At 33.0% G+C, this 16,145-nt stretch overlaps 2 protein-coding genes across 5 annotated transcripts in view; one reads left to right on the top strand and one right to left on the bottom strand.

Annotated features, from left to right (window-relative positions):
- The window catches only part of LOC115235562, a 16,041-nt gene extending 12,305 nt beyond the window's left edge, over positions 1-3,736 (top strand). Inside the window, exons 3-8 of one of the 2 annotated variants that reach the window (XM_029807441.1) lie at positions 77-2,308; positions 2,385-2,819; positions 2,875-2,981; positions 3,066-3,198; positions 3,263-3,540; positions 3,669-3,736. In XM_029807441.1, the coding sequence (XP_029663301.1) occupies positions 2,000-2,308; positions 2,385-2,819; positions 2,875-2,981; positions 3,066-3,198; positions 3,263-3,523 (1,245 nt within the window). In that variant the 5' untranslated portion in view covers positions 77-1,999 and the 3' untranslated portion in view covers positions 3,524-3,540; positions 3,669-3,736. Of the gene's footprint in view, positions 1-76; positions 2,309-2,384; positions 2,820-2,874; positions 2,982-3,065; positions 3,199-3,262; positions 3,647-3,668 lie in introns of those variants that run through there. The other variant, XM_029807440.1, reaches the window with a different exon arrangement.
- Positions 3,737-3,773: 37 nt separating this feature from the next.
- The window catches only part of LOC115235561 (protein FAM13A), a 61,957-nt gene continuing 49,585 nt past the window's right edge, over positions 3,774-16,145 (bottom strand). For all 3 annotated transcript variants that reach the window (XM_029807439.1, XM_029807438.1, XM_029807437.1), the window contains 8 exons: positions 12,928-13,098; positions 12,275-12,416; positions 11,718-11,951; positions 11,149-11,358; positions 10,340-10,902; positions 8,107-8,194; positions 7,775-8,022; positions 3,774-7,583 (listed from right to left, as the gene is read on the bottom strand). In XM_029807439.1, the coding sequence (XP_029663299.1) occupies positions 7,370-7,583; positions 7,775-8,022; positions 8,107-8,194; positions 10,340-10,902; positions 11,149-11,358; positions 11,718-11,951; positions 12,275-12,416; positions 12,928-13,098 (1,870 nt within the window). In that variant the 3' untranslated portion in view covers positions 3,774-7,369. The remainder of the gene's footprint in view (positions 7,584-7,774; positions 8,023-8,106; positions 8,195-10,339; positions 10,903-11,148; positions 11,359-11,717; positions 11,952-12,274; positions 12,417-12,927; positions 13,099-16,145) is intronic.

Raw genomic sequence — 16,145 nt, 5'->3', positions numbered from 1 at the left:
AAATATTATTTTTTTAATAATAAATTTTTAAATTTTCTTTACACTGTATATATTAATATTATTTTTGATTTCACAGAATCATCTTTAAAGGCTCAATCTGAAATGCAATCATGCAAATTAAACGAATCGGAAAGCAAACCAAATATCACATTAAAAAGTATTATCACGTTAATATAAATCGAATTTTTCTTATTTATATCAATATTATTTTATACAGTTATGTTATATATATATTAGCTTCGAAATTTCAAAATCGTCAACAATTTTCGGTTTTTCGAAAGTATTTTAACAACATTAAAAATATTTTAATGTTGTTAATATCGTTATATGTTGAAGAATATTTTGATGTTATATTTTAATGAACATTATTGCCATATTTAGAAATGGGGCAAGAATTGGATAAAGCGGAGACAAAATGTTCTACATTAAAGTCCAAATTAAATTATGTGATGGGAGTTTGTCAGAAAGTCAAATCGGAAATGAAAGGCAAAGAAAAATCTGATATTTCGCTAAAGCCAATAAAATCATCATCTGAAAACCCAAGCTTAAAATTTTCAATCGAACATAACGATTATAATAGCGAAATTATGGCAACAAATAAAATCCCAAATTATAATTTTCAAAAAATTTATAACATTGAACACAAGACTGAATATTTTGGTATAAAAGATTTTGATATAAAATATTTTGGTATAAAAGATTTTGGTACAAAATAATTTTTTCGTTAAAATCATTCAAGTTATCTAAATATCTATATTCTTGTAGATACCTTACGTTTAAATTCGATATCTGCCCAATCGTCACCTAGAGGAATTGTCGGCAATGGCGATATTACCGAGGAATCTAAAAGCTTGAAGCAACAAAAGCAAAATGAATTATTAAATGTTACAATTATACCGAAGACTCAAGTAGATAAGAAACTTCCTATCGCGATGACAACGATGCCAGTCCAGAATGAAACCCTGAAAGTAGGCGTACACGATTACGCGTATATATTATAAATCATACACACATAATATATATATATGTATATGATTGTTATAAAAATTCTCGAAATATGAATAGGCGAGTAGAGAATACGAAGATCCGCAGTCTTATTTACCGGAATACATGCGGGAACATTTGCAATCAATGCTGGGCGTAAAAGATTCTGTCGAAATACTGACATCGAAAGCGAATGAGGAGAATTATTTCCGCGAATTAATTCCACCGAATTCTGCAAAAAGAGATATTAGAGATGCGGAATTGAATTTGAACATTCCGGATACCGCGAAAATTAGACGAGCGGAGAAAAGTAAACGTGCTTCGAAAATAGAGAGAAGCGAATCAAATTCCATTTATAATAAAGCGGGTGATACATTATCTAAAATGCGAAAGAAGAAAGGAAGATTACGAAGTTCCGTTTCCAAGAGCACAGTTGCTACTAAAGATACAAGTCTCATCGGTAGAAAAGAAGCAAAGAAGCGCAGACATAGAGGTAGAATCGAATTTGCGTGATTTCTATTCAAACATTGTATTTTATAATCATCATATTAAGAATAGATTCTACATCGAATGTTGTTTAAAAAATATTTAACGCAGGCCGTAGCGTTATTCATCAACAGTCTAATCCCCCAAAGAATCCAAAAAAGTCCGCCGACGTCCTGGAAATTTTTCATAATACTACAATAAAGAGTAGTAATTCTGGAATATCTAGTAAGCATTATAAATTTGGTAAACAAACAAAGTGTGTAAAAAGACATCCTACTGAAACTGCTAATCAAAGGATCCAAGAAACATTATATCCTGAACATGCTATTGATGAATCAATTCAAATAAATAAAAATGATCAATTCAATAATAAGGAGAACGAACAGCCTAATCAGTGTCCCCAGTCACCGAGTTTTCAATGCAATTCGGGGTAATTTTTTAAAACCGTTATAATAATAATCATATCATTATTATATTATATGCATAATTATTTTGAACAATTAGTAAATATAAAATTTATTTTTTCATCATGCAAATTTATTTCTTCTACAGAGCGACTCCCGAGAAGATTCAAAAATATGATAAATCCGAAAAGCATTCCGAAGATTTCTATCCATCGGCGCATCAAAGCGCATACAAAACGCATCAAAGCGAGCATAATACTTTTAACAGATGCAACGATCCGATGTTTACTCCTAGTTACGAGATGCCGACTTTGGCATCGAGATTGAAGCGTTCGAACAAATCGTACTTCAGCAGATTTAACTTCCGAAATATACCGTTCGTAGTAGGAACTTCGGTAACACCCAGCCACAATCTCGGATTGAACATTCAACAAGTGAGTTCATCTGAAATTCATAAAAGTAGCCAAATTCATGAAACGATTTTTTGTAAAAAAAACAAAAAAAACGCAGGTATTGAGCGTAATGAAAACAAGACAGCCGATTGCGAACGATATATCTCCGTTATTGATTCATAAAGTCAGTACAGGCATGAAATCGATGTCGATTCTTCTGGAACAGAGAAATAGTCATTCGGAAAGATTGGCTCTCAATATAAGCTCGCACCTGCCTGAGACATTTAACAACGGCGAGAACTCAAATATCGATCGATATAAAAAATTATCTGTATTTGATTTACAACACGTAGAAACTCGTACGTCAAATGTATCTGACAATGCAAAAATGATTCCTGAAAAAGATAATATCATTAAACAATTTAATACAGAAAAGATTGATTCTTATGATCATAAGATTAAGCAACAATCTTCTACTGTCGTAAATCAAAGCAATACGCTAGCAAATGTGAGAAATCAGCAAAGAGTTTCAAAAATATCGTCAAATAAGGAGGTAATCACATTTTAGCAGTTTATATCAAACATATTATAATACGTTGATATTGCAGACTAGCATTGGCGATTATAAAATGCGTACAATTACTGGCGCACACAATGTCAAGGAAATACGTGATATTTTAATTAATCTACACGATCAATTTGAAGAAATGAACACGTAAGTATTGGCATATTATTATTTAAATTTAAGAATCTATTTTTTTAAAACTTAATTGTATCGATCGATATCCTTGATTTATAGCAAATATGAGAAATTGCAATCAAAAATGGAAAAGTCCAAAGATAAATCTTTAGCAAAAGAATTGTCCGCTATGGAAAAAGAACTTAATATCAAGGAGGAAGAAATCAACGCCGTTATCGGTCTTTACAAAGAAGTGAGAGCTATTATAAGTACTTAATGCATTTCACACGTACATTAACGATATATCACGAGAACAGGTAATGATGCTGAAGCAGCAAATGAAAATGTTGCACGAGAAAAACAGTCTCGTTTGCATTACGACCGAATCAGGCAAGGGTTTCCATAAGAATCCTTTTCCCATATCGATTTTACCTGGAAAGTCTCATTCGATGAATCCGACACAGATATTCGGTCGACGAAAATTTAATGCAACACGAGAGCCGCCCACTTCTATGCAACTGGCTGCATTATTACGGCAAATTCAAACCTTTCATAAGCAAATGCAACTCGTATTATAACGCTACATAGAGTTACGGTAAAAAAACATATTTTTAATAAAAGTTATTACTTTTATCAAATCGTTTGCATATATAGTAGAATGTTCGGGCCCAATAAAATTTCGATAAAAAGACGACGATATTAATTGATTTCTTCTTCCATTAGGTAATGTGAAAAAAATGCGTATTTATGGGCTACTCTTCGTACAGTTTCGCAAGGAACGATTTTTAAGGTGTTTTCTTATTTTTTGTAATAAACGAACATCTCTAGCAGATCATATTCCATTTTATTCTGCGTGCTACCCCATAATAATGTGTAATATTCATTTGTATGCATGTACAATTGTATGTGATTTATGTATGCGCAGCTCTCTTTTGCTGTGTGTGTACCTCTATACATATAATATATATATATATTACATGTATATATGTACATACATAATCAACATTTGTGTATAAACGCTGAAGATGATTATTTCTTTTTTTACGAATCTTGCTAGAGACAGATTCTTCGTCACAATTCTCACGGTCGATTGTAATTGTCAGTTGCAGCTACGTACGACGATATATCCGAGAGAAATCGATCGTTACATTATTGATTTCTTGTTTTTACTTCCCTGTCGCAAGATTCTAATCTCTCTAGATATGTTCGTCGGAGATAATGTGTGATCCGCGTGGAATATTTATATATATCGTCTTTCTCTTTTCTTTAAGTACTAATTTAACGATTCATAATCTATCCGATTCTGCTTTTCAGCTTTGCTAAATAAAATTTTCTTGCTCCTTTCTTGCATTCTGTCTCTATTCTCAAGTATTCCTGCTTCTCTCTTTCTCTCTCTCTTTCAAAGCATCTACACAGAATCACGCAATCTGTTCTTATGTGTAAAGACACTATGCGCTACAAAATGTACCTTAATTAACGTTAATATAAAATGTTATCTTAGATTTACGATAATTAATTTTTTTCTCTCTCTTTCTTACTACAGAAGGATGCGCTTATAGGTGCACCCGCGAAAAATAAAAACATTCCTTGTGTGGCATCTCGAATATAAAATCAATTTTCTTTTGTGAATGATAGTCCTTTTAGCAGTACGGGTGGAGGACGATAATCGTGAGGAAAGCGAGAAACGCATCTTATCGTGACGATAAAATGTTCTCAACGTTACCTATTTTTATTTCTGCATATGGAACAAGAAAGGAATAATTAAATAGTCTCAGATGACAGATTAATTAATCGACAAATTACCAAAGCAATATATTCTAACATTTGTTTAATATTGTAATAGTAATTTTTTTGTAATAATTTTTTAATTATTAAAATGCATCTATGATAAATCCGTTTCCTTTTTTGTATTCTTCGCTATATTTATCCTGCCTCCAACCGTTCTTTCGGAAAAAAGGACGCTGCTTTATTTAAATTATCGTCATCGCTGTAGGATCTTCTAAAGTGATCATCAATTTCAATAATTTCCTACGGAGGAAATGGCGGAAAAATCATGTTTCTTTTACCTCAATCCCTTAAAAAAATACTTTTACAAAGAAGAAAAGAAAAAAGAAATATGGAACCGAATACTCCACATACACACTTTCCCATCTTAACGCAAATATATCTCTCATTATATCACAGACTAAAAAATGCTTTGGTCTAAAAAATTTTTCATTTTCTCTCTTTTATTTTTTTGTTACCCTTTTTTAATTAGAACGGACACGCATTTTGGCATGTTCGCGATTGACTTTGTCAACGCCGATATATATCGTTATTTCCGAAAATATTAATTTTACCTGCGTGAGAAACGGAGTTGTTCACCAATTTTTGGTGTACTGTCTGATATTGAAAAATTCGATGTAGAAATAACAATACATAACGAGTGTGCAAAACATAATTTGTTGAAAGACAATTATATTAAAATTTTTATAAAATTAGTTACATGGTATTAAAAAAATTATCTAAATGTTAATTACTGTATCTTTTCTTGAAAATGTTACCGCTATTAAAAAAGAAAAAGAAAAAAAAGAAAAAGAAGTTACCGCCTCATAAAGAGTTAAAACCATCGTGGCTTTTGCGTCTCGATTACATATTGAAATTTCCGAGATGGTATTTGATTTCATTGCTATGATATATAAAACGCAAGAAATCCTTCGGTTCACGATTGCAATTTAGTAAGATTCGCAAAGCATTTCTTTTGTATTATCAGCACGCTGTAGAACTCAAGCCATTAGACTATTAGCACCCTCGAGACTCTGTGTGAAAAAATCGATCCAAGTGGAATTTTAAGGCGTTTTTGCGGTAGTCCCTTGTCGGCTGTGTATACATTGCGAACGGCCTTAAAATCGTACTTGTACAAAAATATAAACGCAAAAATCAACGAGCTTCTTTTAGTGAATATCCTTTTCTTTTTTTAATACGTTATTAAGATCGTAACATTTTATAATACTCTACAATATTACAACATGTGTGTGATATCTCTTACAAGGTACTTACATTACGAGTAACCCCACAGATTCGTTCTTTACTCTCTCAGCGTTAGATTTCAGCGATTACTTTAAGATGATAAAATAAATATAGAGTTCACTATAAACATTAGTCATTATATGAGAATATTCACTCTCTCTTCTATCATTTTTCTTATAAGTCTTATTGATACAATACTTATCATTGGTGAGATAATTCATTATATCAAATGTATTTATTTATATATATATATATATATATACATATACGAATAGCAAAAACATGATGAAATAATATCAAATAAACTCTATTTCTGCAAACAAATGTAAATATTAAGCATATAAAATTATATACTTAACTGTGAAATAAAAATGTTACTTGATATATATATTTTTCGCAAGTTGTGATACACGTCTTCCCTTCTATACATCGGAAAAATCTTGATCTCTAGATTTGCGTTAACAATTTAAAACGACAATCCATTTTTAATCTCAGGCATTATTATCTGTTCTTGCGTTCATCACTGTAAAGTTTGACACTTTAAATACAAACAAAGTTTTACAGATCTTGTGCAACAAGATATATATAAAAAATATAAGTATACTTTATATTTGTAACAAATCAATTAAAAATTTATAAACTGTAAATATATTCCAAAACAATCATCCAGTTTCTTATTAGCGTAAAAAAGTTTATTCTAATCCTGCATGCAGGATAAATAAATGGAGGACAATCAAGTAAGAATTTCCTCTCATCAATAATTAAATATGATAATAAAGTGTACCAGTGAACAAAATTTGCAATTATTTCACTACGCGATTATATCGTTACGCGCGTGATGTATTGTAATAATTTTATGTTCTAGAATCATTAGTGTTTAAAGAGTTCAAATGTGCTATTTCAATACCATGCATTTATCTGTAAACGTTCTATTACGCACTTTAACTTGTCTGTTCATGCATATTTTCAACATATCGCTTATGTTGATTAAACCAAGTGTTGTAAATAAGACATGTTATATTAATGTTGAAAATATTCGGTATTATTTTTCGAGTGTTATAACAGAATCAAAAGAAATTCAGGTCAATACGCATGAACTTACAAAAGCGAAGTAAATTCTACTTGCAAATATTACCAACTACCCCGTTTTTGCTTTAAAAATCTTTTGATTCTGGACAATAAATTCTCGTTACATTATGTTTCTGTCCTTCGCTTCAGGAAACGTTCGGTTGAACTGCTTTTTCAGGCCCTTTTCATTGTGACTTCGTGATGCAAAAATTGCAGACGGCATGAATGAGCCGTATTGTATTCATGATACAACAATTGTGTCTTGTTACAAACATTTAAAGCCCGTTCAAAGGTTTCAACAGTATTGTTTTGAATCAGATCTTTGTTCTTGTAAATTAAATACTGCGTCAAGCCTTCTTAGCTATGAGAGCTTCGATCAGTCTAAGTTTCGCCTTTGCTTGCTTGTAGGAGTCATACACGGTGGTGACTTGTGGTCCGCGATCTTCGCGTTGCATTCGACGGCCGGCTCGGGCTTCGAATTGTGCTTCTAACTCTTTTAACGCTCTGCGAAGCCGCTTCTTCTCCTCTCGAGTAGCTTGTTGTTGTATTAGTAATTCTTCCCTTAAAAAAAAAAAAAAATATATACTTATAGGATAAAGAACGCCAATAAATACAGAATAAATAAAAAAATAAATAAATAAATAAAAATAAAAATAATAAAAAATTCAAAATTTCATAAAAGTGAAATGTAAAAAAATATAAGGTTCTTAATAGCTGGCAATTTGGGAAATTTTATCTTAATTTAAACTTACTGAGGGAGAGCATGTAAACTTTCACCGGCGCCGCGACTGCCTTCACTGCTACTATGTTGACTATCGCTATCGGTTGGTAATTGATCCGTAGGATCAATACAATCCAAAATGCCTCGATGAGACATGTCAGGCTCGCTGGCTCTCCTATCAGTCTCCGCGGGATTTCCAGGCAGACTCGACGATGTAAAATCCATCGTTTCGTGTTCCAAAATCGTGGCCAATTCCGACACGCTGTCCTTATTTTTGCTCTGCAACATATGCATAAAACATATTGCTTACGATTTTCCTCTGAGACCAATTTTGGGCCATATTTAAATAATAATAGTTTTTACCGCGCCTGCTCTGATAAGAAGTCTCTTCAAGGTCCTGTATCGGTCGTATAGTGGTCGCACAACTGCTCTGTCTTCCTTAGAGACCGGCCTGCCGAAAGTGTTTTCGATATGAAGCAATGCTTTTTGCACGGCCGTCTTTTCGTCCAGTAATTGCTCGTAGTTCAGCTCCTCCATATTATCGGACCGATTGTATTTGATTCGTTTCTCGCTGAGTTTCTTCTCTGCCTCCTTCACCATCTCTTCCATTGATGTCACTCGCGATTTTTCGTGGCCATTGTTGTTGTTTATCGGACTGCCATTAGTGTTCAGTCGATTATTGGCATTGGCCAGAAGCGCACTTATCGGATCTTCCTTCAATAATTTGTGTTCCTTTCGCAACTTATTTAGCTCTGTGCAAAGCCGCTTGATGTCGCGATTACTCATTTTGTCAGAATGACTCGGCCGATAGCCGAAATTCTCCTCAAACTCATCCTCGTACTTCTTAATCTTCTTTTTCAGGCCGTTAATGTGCTTTGCCAAGTTTTTGAGTCCCATTTCTGATGGATTAGGCGTGCTGGGTTGCATCTCTTCCTCGGAATAAAATCTCCTAGGTAACAACAGCGAATTCCTTGGCGAAAGCATGGCTTCCACTCGAGCATCCGCGGCTTCTTCCTACGAAAATCCAATAGATACATATATAATATTGATATGTATAAAAAGATCCGTATATATTTATTATATAAATTGTTGATCTTTTAATTAATACATATCATTAATTTTCTGTGTACATATTTCTATACACATTCATTATTTTTAATATTTTAATTGAAATTATATTTAACTATTTATATAGATAATCTTGTGTAAATAATTGTTTAATAATTATATGTAATTTATAATTAATATTCTAATAATTACATTTCCTTCCAAATGTTGAAAGCCCCAATTAGTCAAACTGGGATTATTTACATCCTCGTGATCGATGGTGGGTGGACGAGCTGGTGAGGGTGATCTGCTGGGTCCGCTGCTCAACATCTCCAAGAAACTTTGACCTGGCGAGCCATTGTGGCTGTTAGGGCTTGGTGACACATTGGAGATATACATATTTTCAGATTCCTCTTCGTTTTCCTGACAAAAAATAAAAAAATTTTCTTTGCTTCTTATAAAAAATATTTGTGATATCTTCGGCACATTAAATGCTTAAGTATCGCAATGCTATCACCGTAACATTATTAAATCTTCTTATAATTAAGAATATCCTATACAATATTTGCAAATTCGACACGAGCATACATCGTAATTTAATTATGTCAACTTTTGAGTTTTTAGAGAATATTGATATTTACTTTACTGCAATTTATTCGCGCTGGAATTAATTTTATCGTTGAAATTACTATCAATATTTCAGTATATAGATATTATAGATAACTCGTAAAGCTAATAATATCAACATCTGTGATGAAAAAAAATTGTATTGCCGTGCCTACCTTGCTGGAACTCCGATCTGTATCCGGGACTCTGTGCACTCTTCTCCTACGCGCTTGTCTTCTGCCTCTCGGAGTGATGCTTCTGCTGAAGCGTTCGCTGCTTCTCAATCTTTCGGCGTCGCAATCATATTTCTCGGTCGCCACTACTACTTCGCACGGTGACGGCACCGATAACGATTTCTTCGACACGGGCGAAACGTTGGTTCTTTCGTGGAGCGGTAATCCGCTGCATCTCTGCGCACAAACGAGTCGATTAGCAATCGAGTTCACATTTCGTTTGCGATTAATTATTAATTTAACTCTTAAAATACTAAACTATTTTTCATCATATAAGATAACTAAAGATAACCCGTTTTAATATTTAAATTGAACAAACAATATTTTACAAAATCTTTGCAAGTTTTTTTTATGCAATTTTTATGAAGACGTGTTTGTTAATAAATGATAAATAAAAAAATTGTACTCTAAAAAATATTTCTATTATTATATATATAAATTACTCAGTAATTACAAACATGTGGACATCTTACATCTTGTTTCGTTGTGATTATACTCACCACGCCGTGACCCATGTCTTGACCGAGTTGCGATAAAATATGCAAATGTTCCTGGCTGTTAAAATCTTCGTGGCTACTCACACGTCTAATCGTATCTGCGACGTCGGTGGGGCTATCAAGAACACGTTCCTCACTATTGCTTCTGAAAAACATAGTCGCCGCATTCTATGTACAATTTTTTTTTTTGTAGATATATTATAATAGACCGGCCTGCCGAAAGTGTTTTCGATATGAAGCAATGCTTTTTGCACGGCCGTCTTTTCGTCCAGTAATTGCTCGTAGTTCAGCTCCTCCATATTATCGGACCGATTGTATTTGATTCGTTTCTCGCTGAGTTTCTTCTCTGCCTCCTTCACCATCTCTTCCATTGATGTCACTCGCGATTTTTCGTGGCCATTGTTGTTGTTTATCGGACTGCCATTAGTGTTCAGTCGATTATTGGCATTGGCCAGAAGCGCACTTATCGGATCTTCCTTCAATAATTTGTGTTCCTTTCGCAACTTATTTAGCTCTGTGCAAAGCCGCTTGATGTCGCGATTACTCATTTTGTCAGAATGACTCGGCCGATAGCCGAAATTCTCCTCAAACTCATCCTCGTACTTCTTAATCTTCTTTTTCAGGCCGTTAATGTGCTTTGCCAAGTTTTTGAGTCCCATTTCTGATGGATTAGGCGTGCTGGGTTGCATCTCTTCCTCGGAATAAAATCTCCTAGGTAACAACAGCGAATTCCTTGGCGAAAGCATGGCTTCCACTCGAGCATCCGCGGCTTCTTCCTACGAAAATCCAATAGATACATATATAATATTGATATGTATAAAAAGATCCGTATATATTTATTATATAAATTGTTGATCTTTTAATTAATACATATCATTAATTTTCTGTGTACATATTTCTATACACATTCATTATTTTTAATATTTTAATTGAAATTATATTTAACTATTTATATAGATAATCTTGTGTAAATAATTGTTTAATAATTATATGTAATTTATAATTAATATTCTAATAATTACATTTCCTTCCAAATGTTGAAAGCCCCAATTAGTCAAACTGGGATTATTTACATCCTCGTGATCGATGGTGGGTGGACGAGCTGGTGAGGGTGATCTGCTGGGTCCGCTGCTCAACATCTCCAAGAAACTTTGACCTGGCGAGCCATTGTGGCTGTTAGGGCTTGGTGACACATTGGAGATATACATATTTTCAGATTCCTCTTCGTTTTCCTGACAAAAAATAAAAAAATTTTCTTTGCTTCTTATAAAAAATATTTGTGATATCTTCGGCACATTAAATGCTTAAGTATCGCAATGCTATCACCGTAACATTATTAAATCTTCTTATAATTAAGAATATCCTATACAATATTTGCAAATTCGACACGAGCATACATCGTAATTTAATTATGTCAACTTTTGAGTTTTTAGAGAATATTGATATTTACTTTACTGCAATTTATTCGCGCTGGAATTAATTTTATCGTTGAAATTACTATCAATATTTCAGTATATAGATATTATAGATAACTCGTAAAGCTAATAATATCAACATCTGTGATGAAAAAAAATTGTATTGCCGTGCCTACCTTGCTGGAACTCCGATCTGTATCCGGGACTCTGTGCACTCTTCTCCTACGCGCTTGTCTTCTGCCTCTCGGAGTGATGCTTCTGCTGAAGCGTTCGCTGCTTCTCAATCTTTCGGCGTCGCAATCATATTTCTCGGTCGCCACTACTACTTCGCACGGTGACGGCACCGATAACGATTTCTTCGACACGGGCGAAACGTTGGTTCTTTCGTGGAGCGGTAATCCGCTGCATCTCTGCGCACAAACGAGTCGATTAGCAATCGAGTTCACATTTCGTTTGCGATTAATTATTAATTTAACTCTTAAAATACTAAACTATTTTTCATCATATAAGATAACTAAAGATAACCCGTTTTAATATTTAAATTGAACAAACAATATTTTACAAAATCTTTGCAAGTTTTTTTTATGCAATTTTTATGAAGACGTGTTTGTTAATAAATGATAAATAAAAAAATTGTACTCTAAAAAATATTTCTATTATTATATATATAAATTACTCAGTAATTACAAACATGTGGACATCTTACATCTTGTTTCGTTGTGATTATACTCACCACGCCGTGACCCATGTCTTGACCGAGTTGCGATAAAATATGCAAATGTTCCTGGCTGTTAAAATCTTCGTGGCTACTCACACGTCTAATCGTATCTGCGACGTCGGTGGGGCTATCAAGAACACGTTCCTCACTATTGCTTCTGAAAAACATAGTCGCCGCATTCTATGTACAATTTTTTTTTTTGTAGATATATTATAATGCAATGTTATAAGAAATAATCTATAAAATAATGTTAAATTAGATCGTGTAAAAATATTCCTGCATCTTTACAAAATAATATTTTTTTTTCGAATATTATAAGAGGATTTATATTTAATGTTTATTATTCATACACTAATGCAAGTTTAATGAATGAGAAAAATCAAAACTATGTGAAATTTGGAATATTTTACCGGTAATCTTTTGCTGTACGCAGCAAATATTTAATAAATACATAACAAGTTAATATATTCTAAAAAATCAATAATTTAAATTGCAAAATTAAATATTCTAATAATAGAATTATGACATGCAATAATATTCTTACATGCAATTTATTTGATCGACAAATAATAATTTGAACACTTGATTTATTAAAATATAATTAACATTTCGATAAGATCAAAATTTGTATCAAAATTTATTATGTAATTATTAAAATTCAATGATACCTTATCAGCTTTCGTTCCTGGCAGCAGGATTCGCGACGTTCCTTACGCTTACGCGGTTTCAGCGCGCAAAGCAAAGATGAACCCTCGGAGTCTTTCGATTCGTCCTTCGTATCTTTGCAGATCTTGCAGTCGCCGGCAGTTATCACACCGTTCACTGTATTCTCACGGTTACTGAAGCCATACAGGGACAGAAAAGAAAAAAAGAAAATTAGGTCAAATCGTAGAAACGAAGCACGACGGTCTTGACGTGTCAACCTTCAAATTTAATCGACGACTATGATTCAGTCGGTCGTGTAAAAGCGCAATTCGCGGATACGAGCGAAATTACGAGCGAGACGTTGAGCGATTAATATACATAGTAAAATCACACAAATGCGGAAAAGATTCGCGAGCAATTTCTCGCGGTGATTAAAATGACATAATAAATCATATTTGTTCCCTTATCAGTACGTATCGTGACTTTTCTGCATAGCTAAAATATTGCGGAAGGCATTTCTGTTTTTCTTTCAGAGATGCATCCGCTAATGTCAAACGGATGAAGTAATTCATCACATCTGTTGTAATATGACATGCGCATAACAAGATTCGAAAAATGTGTTGTAACAAGATGATCATCAACAAAACACAGAGAATAATGTGAGACATGTACCGTAATTAGAATGATGTGGTAGGTGAACGCGTTTGTTTTGCATTCGATCGAACAAGAATGAACGTAGTAATTGCGAAACGACTCAAGTGTGAAGCTTCAATGGAAACAAACCATTATTGCGCATTTTTTTATTATTCTGAAATTTATGAACTGATTTCAACCAGTTCATAAAGAGTTTATTCGCGTGCGTAGAAAAATATCGGATCTGTTCTTGCGATGTTATCGCTATAATAACGTATCGCGGAATGCCTAATTGCAGTTTCGAGTGTGCAAAGGGTAGTTTCTTAAGAAATAGTTTTCTCATTATAAGAAAAGAAACGCGCGCGATTAATTGTATGCTATTAAATCATAATGCCGCCGATAAAAATCATATTTCGTTCTATAAAATATATGTAACAGGGAGTTATTAAATTGTTCTAATTAGATGAAGCAAACACAAGTCGCGTGATCTGAAAATCTTTATGATATTTATTCTGTTCGCAATCAATTGTATATTTAAAATTAAATATCTCATTTAATATTAATTATTGTGTGTAAAAAACATATATAAAATATATTTCGCTTTAATGCAATTAATTTTTTATTCCAGTTTATATAGACATTTCTCTGTGATAAGAAACTGTATAGAATATACACACTTGTTTTATTGCACCTTTAATTCAGACATTCTTTTTCCAGAGGAAAAAAGCCTCATGCTTTATAAAAGTCAAAAGCTTTATAAAAGTAAGTTTTCTCTCGCGCACAGAAAGTATTATCGCTGTCAGCAAGATCACGTTACCATCTTGAAGATATAGTCAGAATTTAAGTTCATATCTCGTAACTGTAATCCTGCCACGTAATTATTTTTTCCCTTATGTGCAAAATTAAATTTGTTTGCCTCAGTTTGCAATCATTTTCTTTCATTATAAATGGCAATCGATGGTAAAAATATTAACTTTTACTACATGATAGTATTTTAATTCTGCGATAATAAGTTTCTTTACTCTGCTAATTCAGGTTGTCCTCGACGCCTGATTTGATCTTATGTCACGAATCGTGACCCGAGTAGTGGCGCATAAATGAATCACGAGGCGTAAATACTTTCATTATGAGTCAGCAGACCGCGTGATAGCGCTCCTCTTCGTGCAAAAACAAAGCTTGCGGAAATAAAAGCGTGATGCAACGGCGTATGCTCCAATCTTTGTCGATCTTTCCGATCAAAAAAAAAAAAAAGCTCGTATTAATCTCGATGAAAACATAGATCAAAAAATTATATATTTCGTAAGTTTTTACGTAATTTTCTCTTAAAATCTTTTCCATTTTTACGTTCACTTTAATAATTCAATAATTTTTAAGAATATCAATTAATTACTTTAGGCAAATTAAAAGATCTCTACAATTATCAAAAAATAATGTTATAATAATGCTACTAATAAAATAAGAATCTTTTATATATATTTACAAATGTTCGTATTAATTTACATCATAAAAAAAAATTGTTACAAAGTAATATATTGCAACAGATAACATAAAAGAAATCTTCTTGACAAAATAATATTTAATTAATTGCTAATTATATGAAAAATTTTATGAATAAGTTTTTTGGGACATCAACAATTACAATTCTGTTCAATTTCAATTGTCTTCTCAATAGACAACGTTTATTTAACGCTCATAAGTGTTAAAGAGATATTTATAGCAATACGTAAATGTTGAGATAAAATCTATTATGAAGTGTGCACTATGACTAACAGAAATAGAAAATCTTAATCAAACACTACATACACACATGTATCAGCCGGACTCGACTTCCTCAATTAAAAACGCCAAGACGAGAATCGTTGAGTCTCGCTTTTACATTAGGCTCTAGATATGTATAATTCATCGTACATATATATTATTTGTACGCGAGATCTATCAAGCGTTTGGAAAATTCCGACGATACGTGATGCTGTTACGCCATTGGTCGTTGCATCGCATTTTCTGTGATTGTGGATCGTACGAAAAGTTAATTGCAGGAATATCAATGCAAGGCGAGCCAATTATACCGCTGTCCTCGACGGTAACGCGCCATTAATTGCTGGACAATTAATCTTTAATGAGGCACACCTAATTTAGTCGGTACTCGCAAACGCTGTTAGCTTGAACATTTACGCAAAAATGAATAGATATGATAATGTCACTAGAAAGCGATAGCAATCTTACACAAATGATAACTTGTAGATAAATAAAAAAAAAAAAAAATTATCATTACAATCGAGAAATTGACATTACTCGCGAGTAGAAATTACTATATTAATATAGAGCTTTCTTTCTTTTTTTATCTTCTTGCTTTCTCTACAAAATATCAAAAATAATTTAAGCCAATTATAAATTATTATCGTATTTTTTTTCGGCGGCAACATCCGCGTAAAAAATCCTGATGACAACATTTCTTATCTTGCTAAGTCCTTCAGCCCTTCGCGACGAAACAAGTTCATTACTCTTTACTCTTCTTTATTCTTCTTCGAAATGGATGTACGGGACTGATTATCGATCAGTAGATCGTGTCATGATTGGCATGTGGTATTCTTCCGATCACGAGAAGATA

Source organism: Formica exsecta, unplaced genomic scaffold, assembly GCF_003651465.1.
Source record: "Formica exsecta isolate Colony F162 unplaced genomic scaffold, ASM365146v1 scaffold227, whole genome shotgun sequence".
NCBI lineage: Eukaryota > Metazoa > Arthropoda > Insecta > Hymenoptera > Formicidae > Formica > Formica exsecta.
This window is presented reverse-complemented; position numbering and strand designations above follow the sequence as displayed.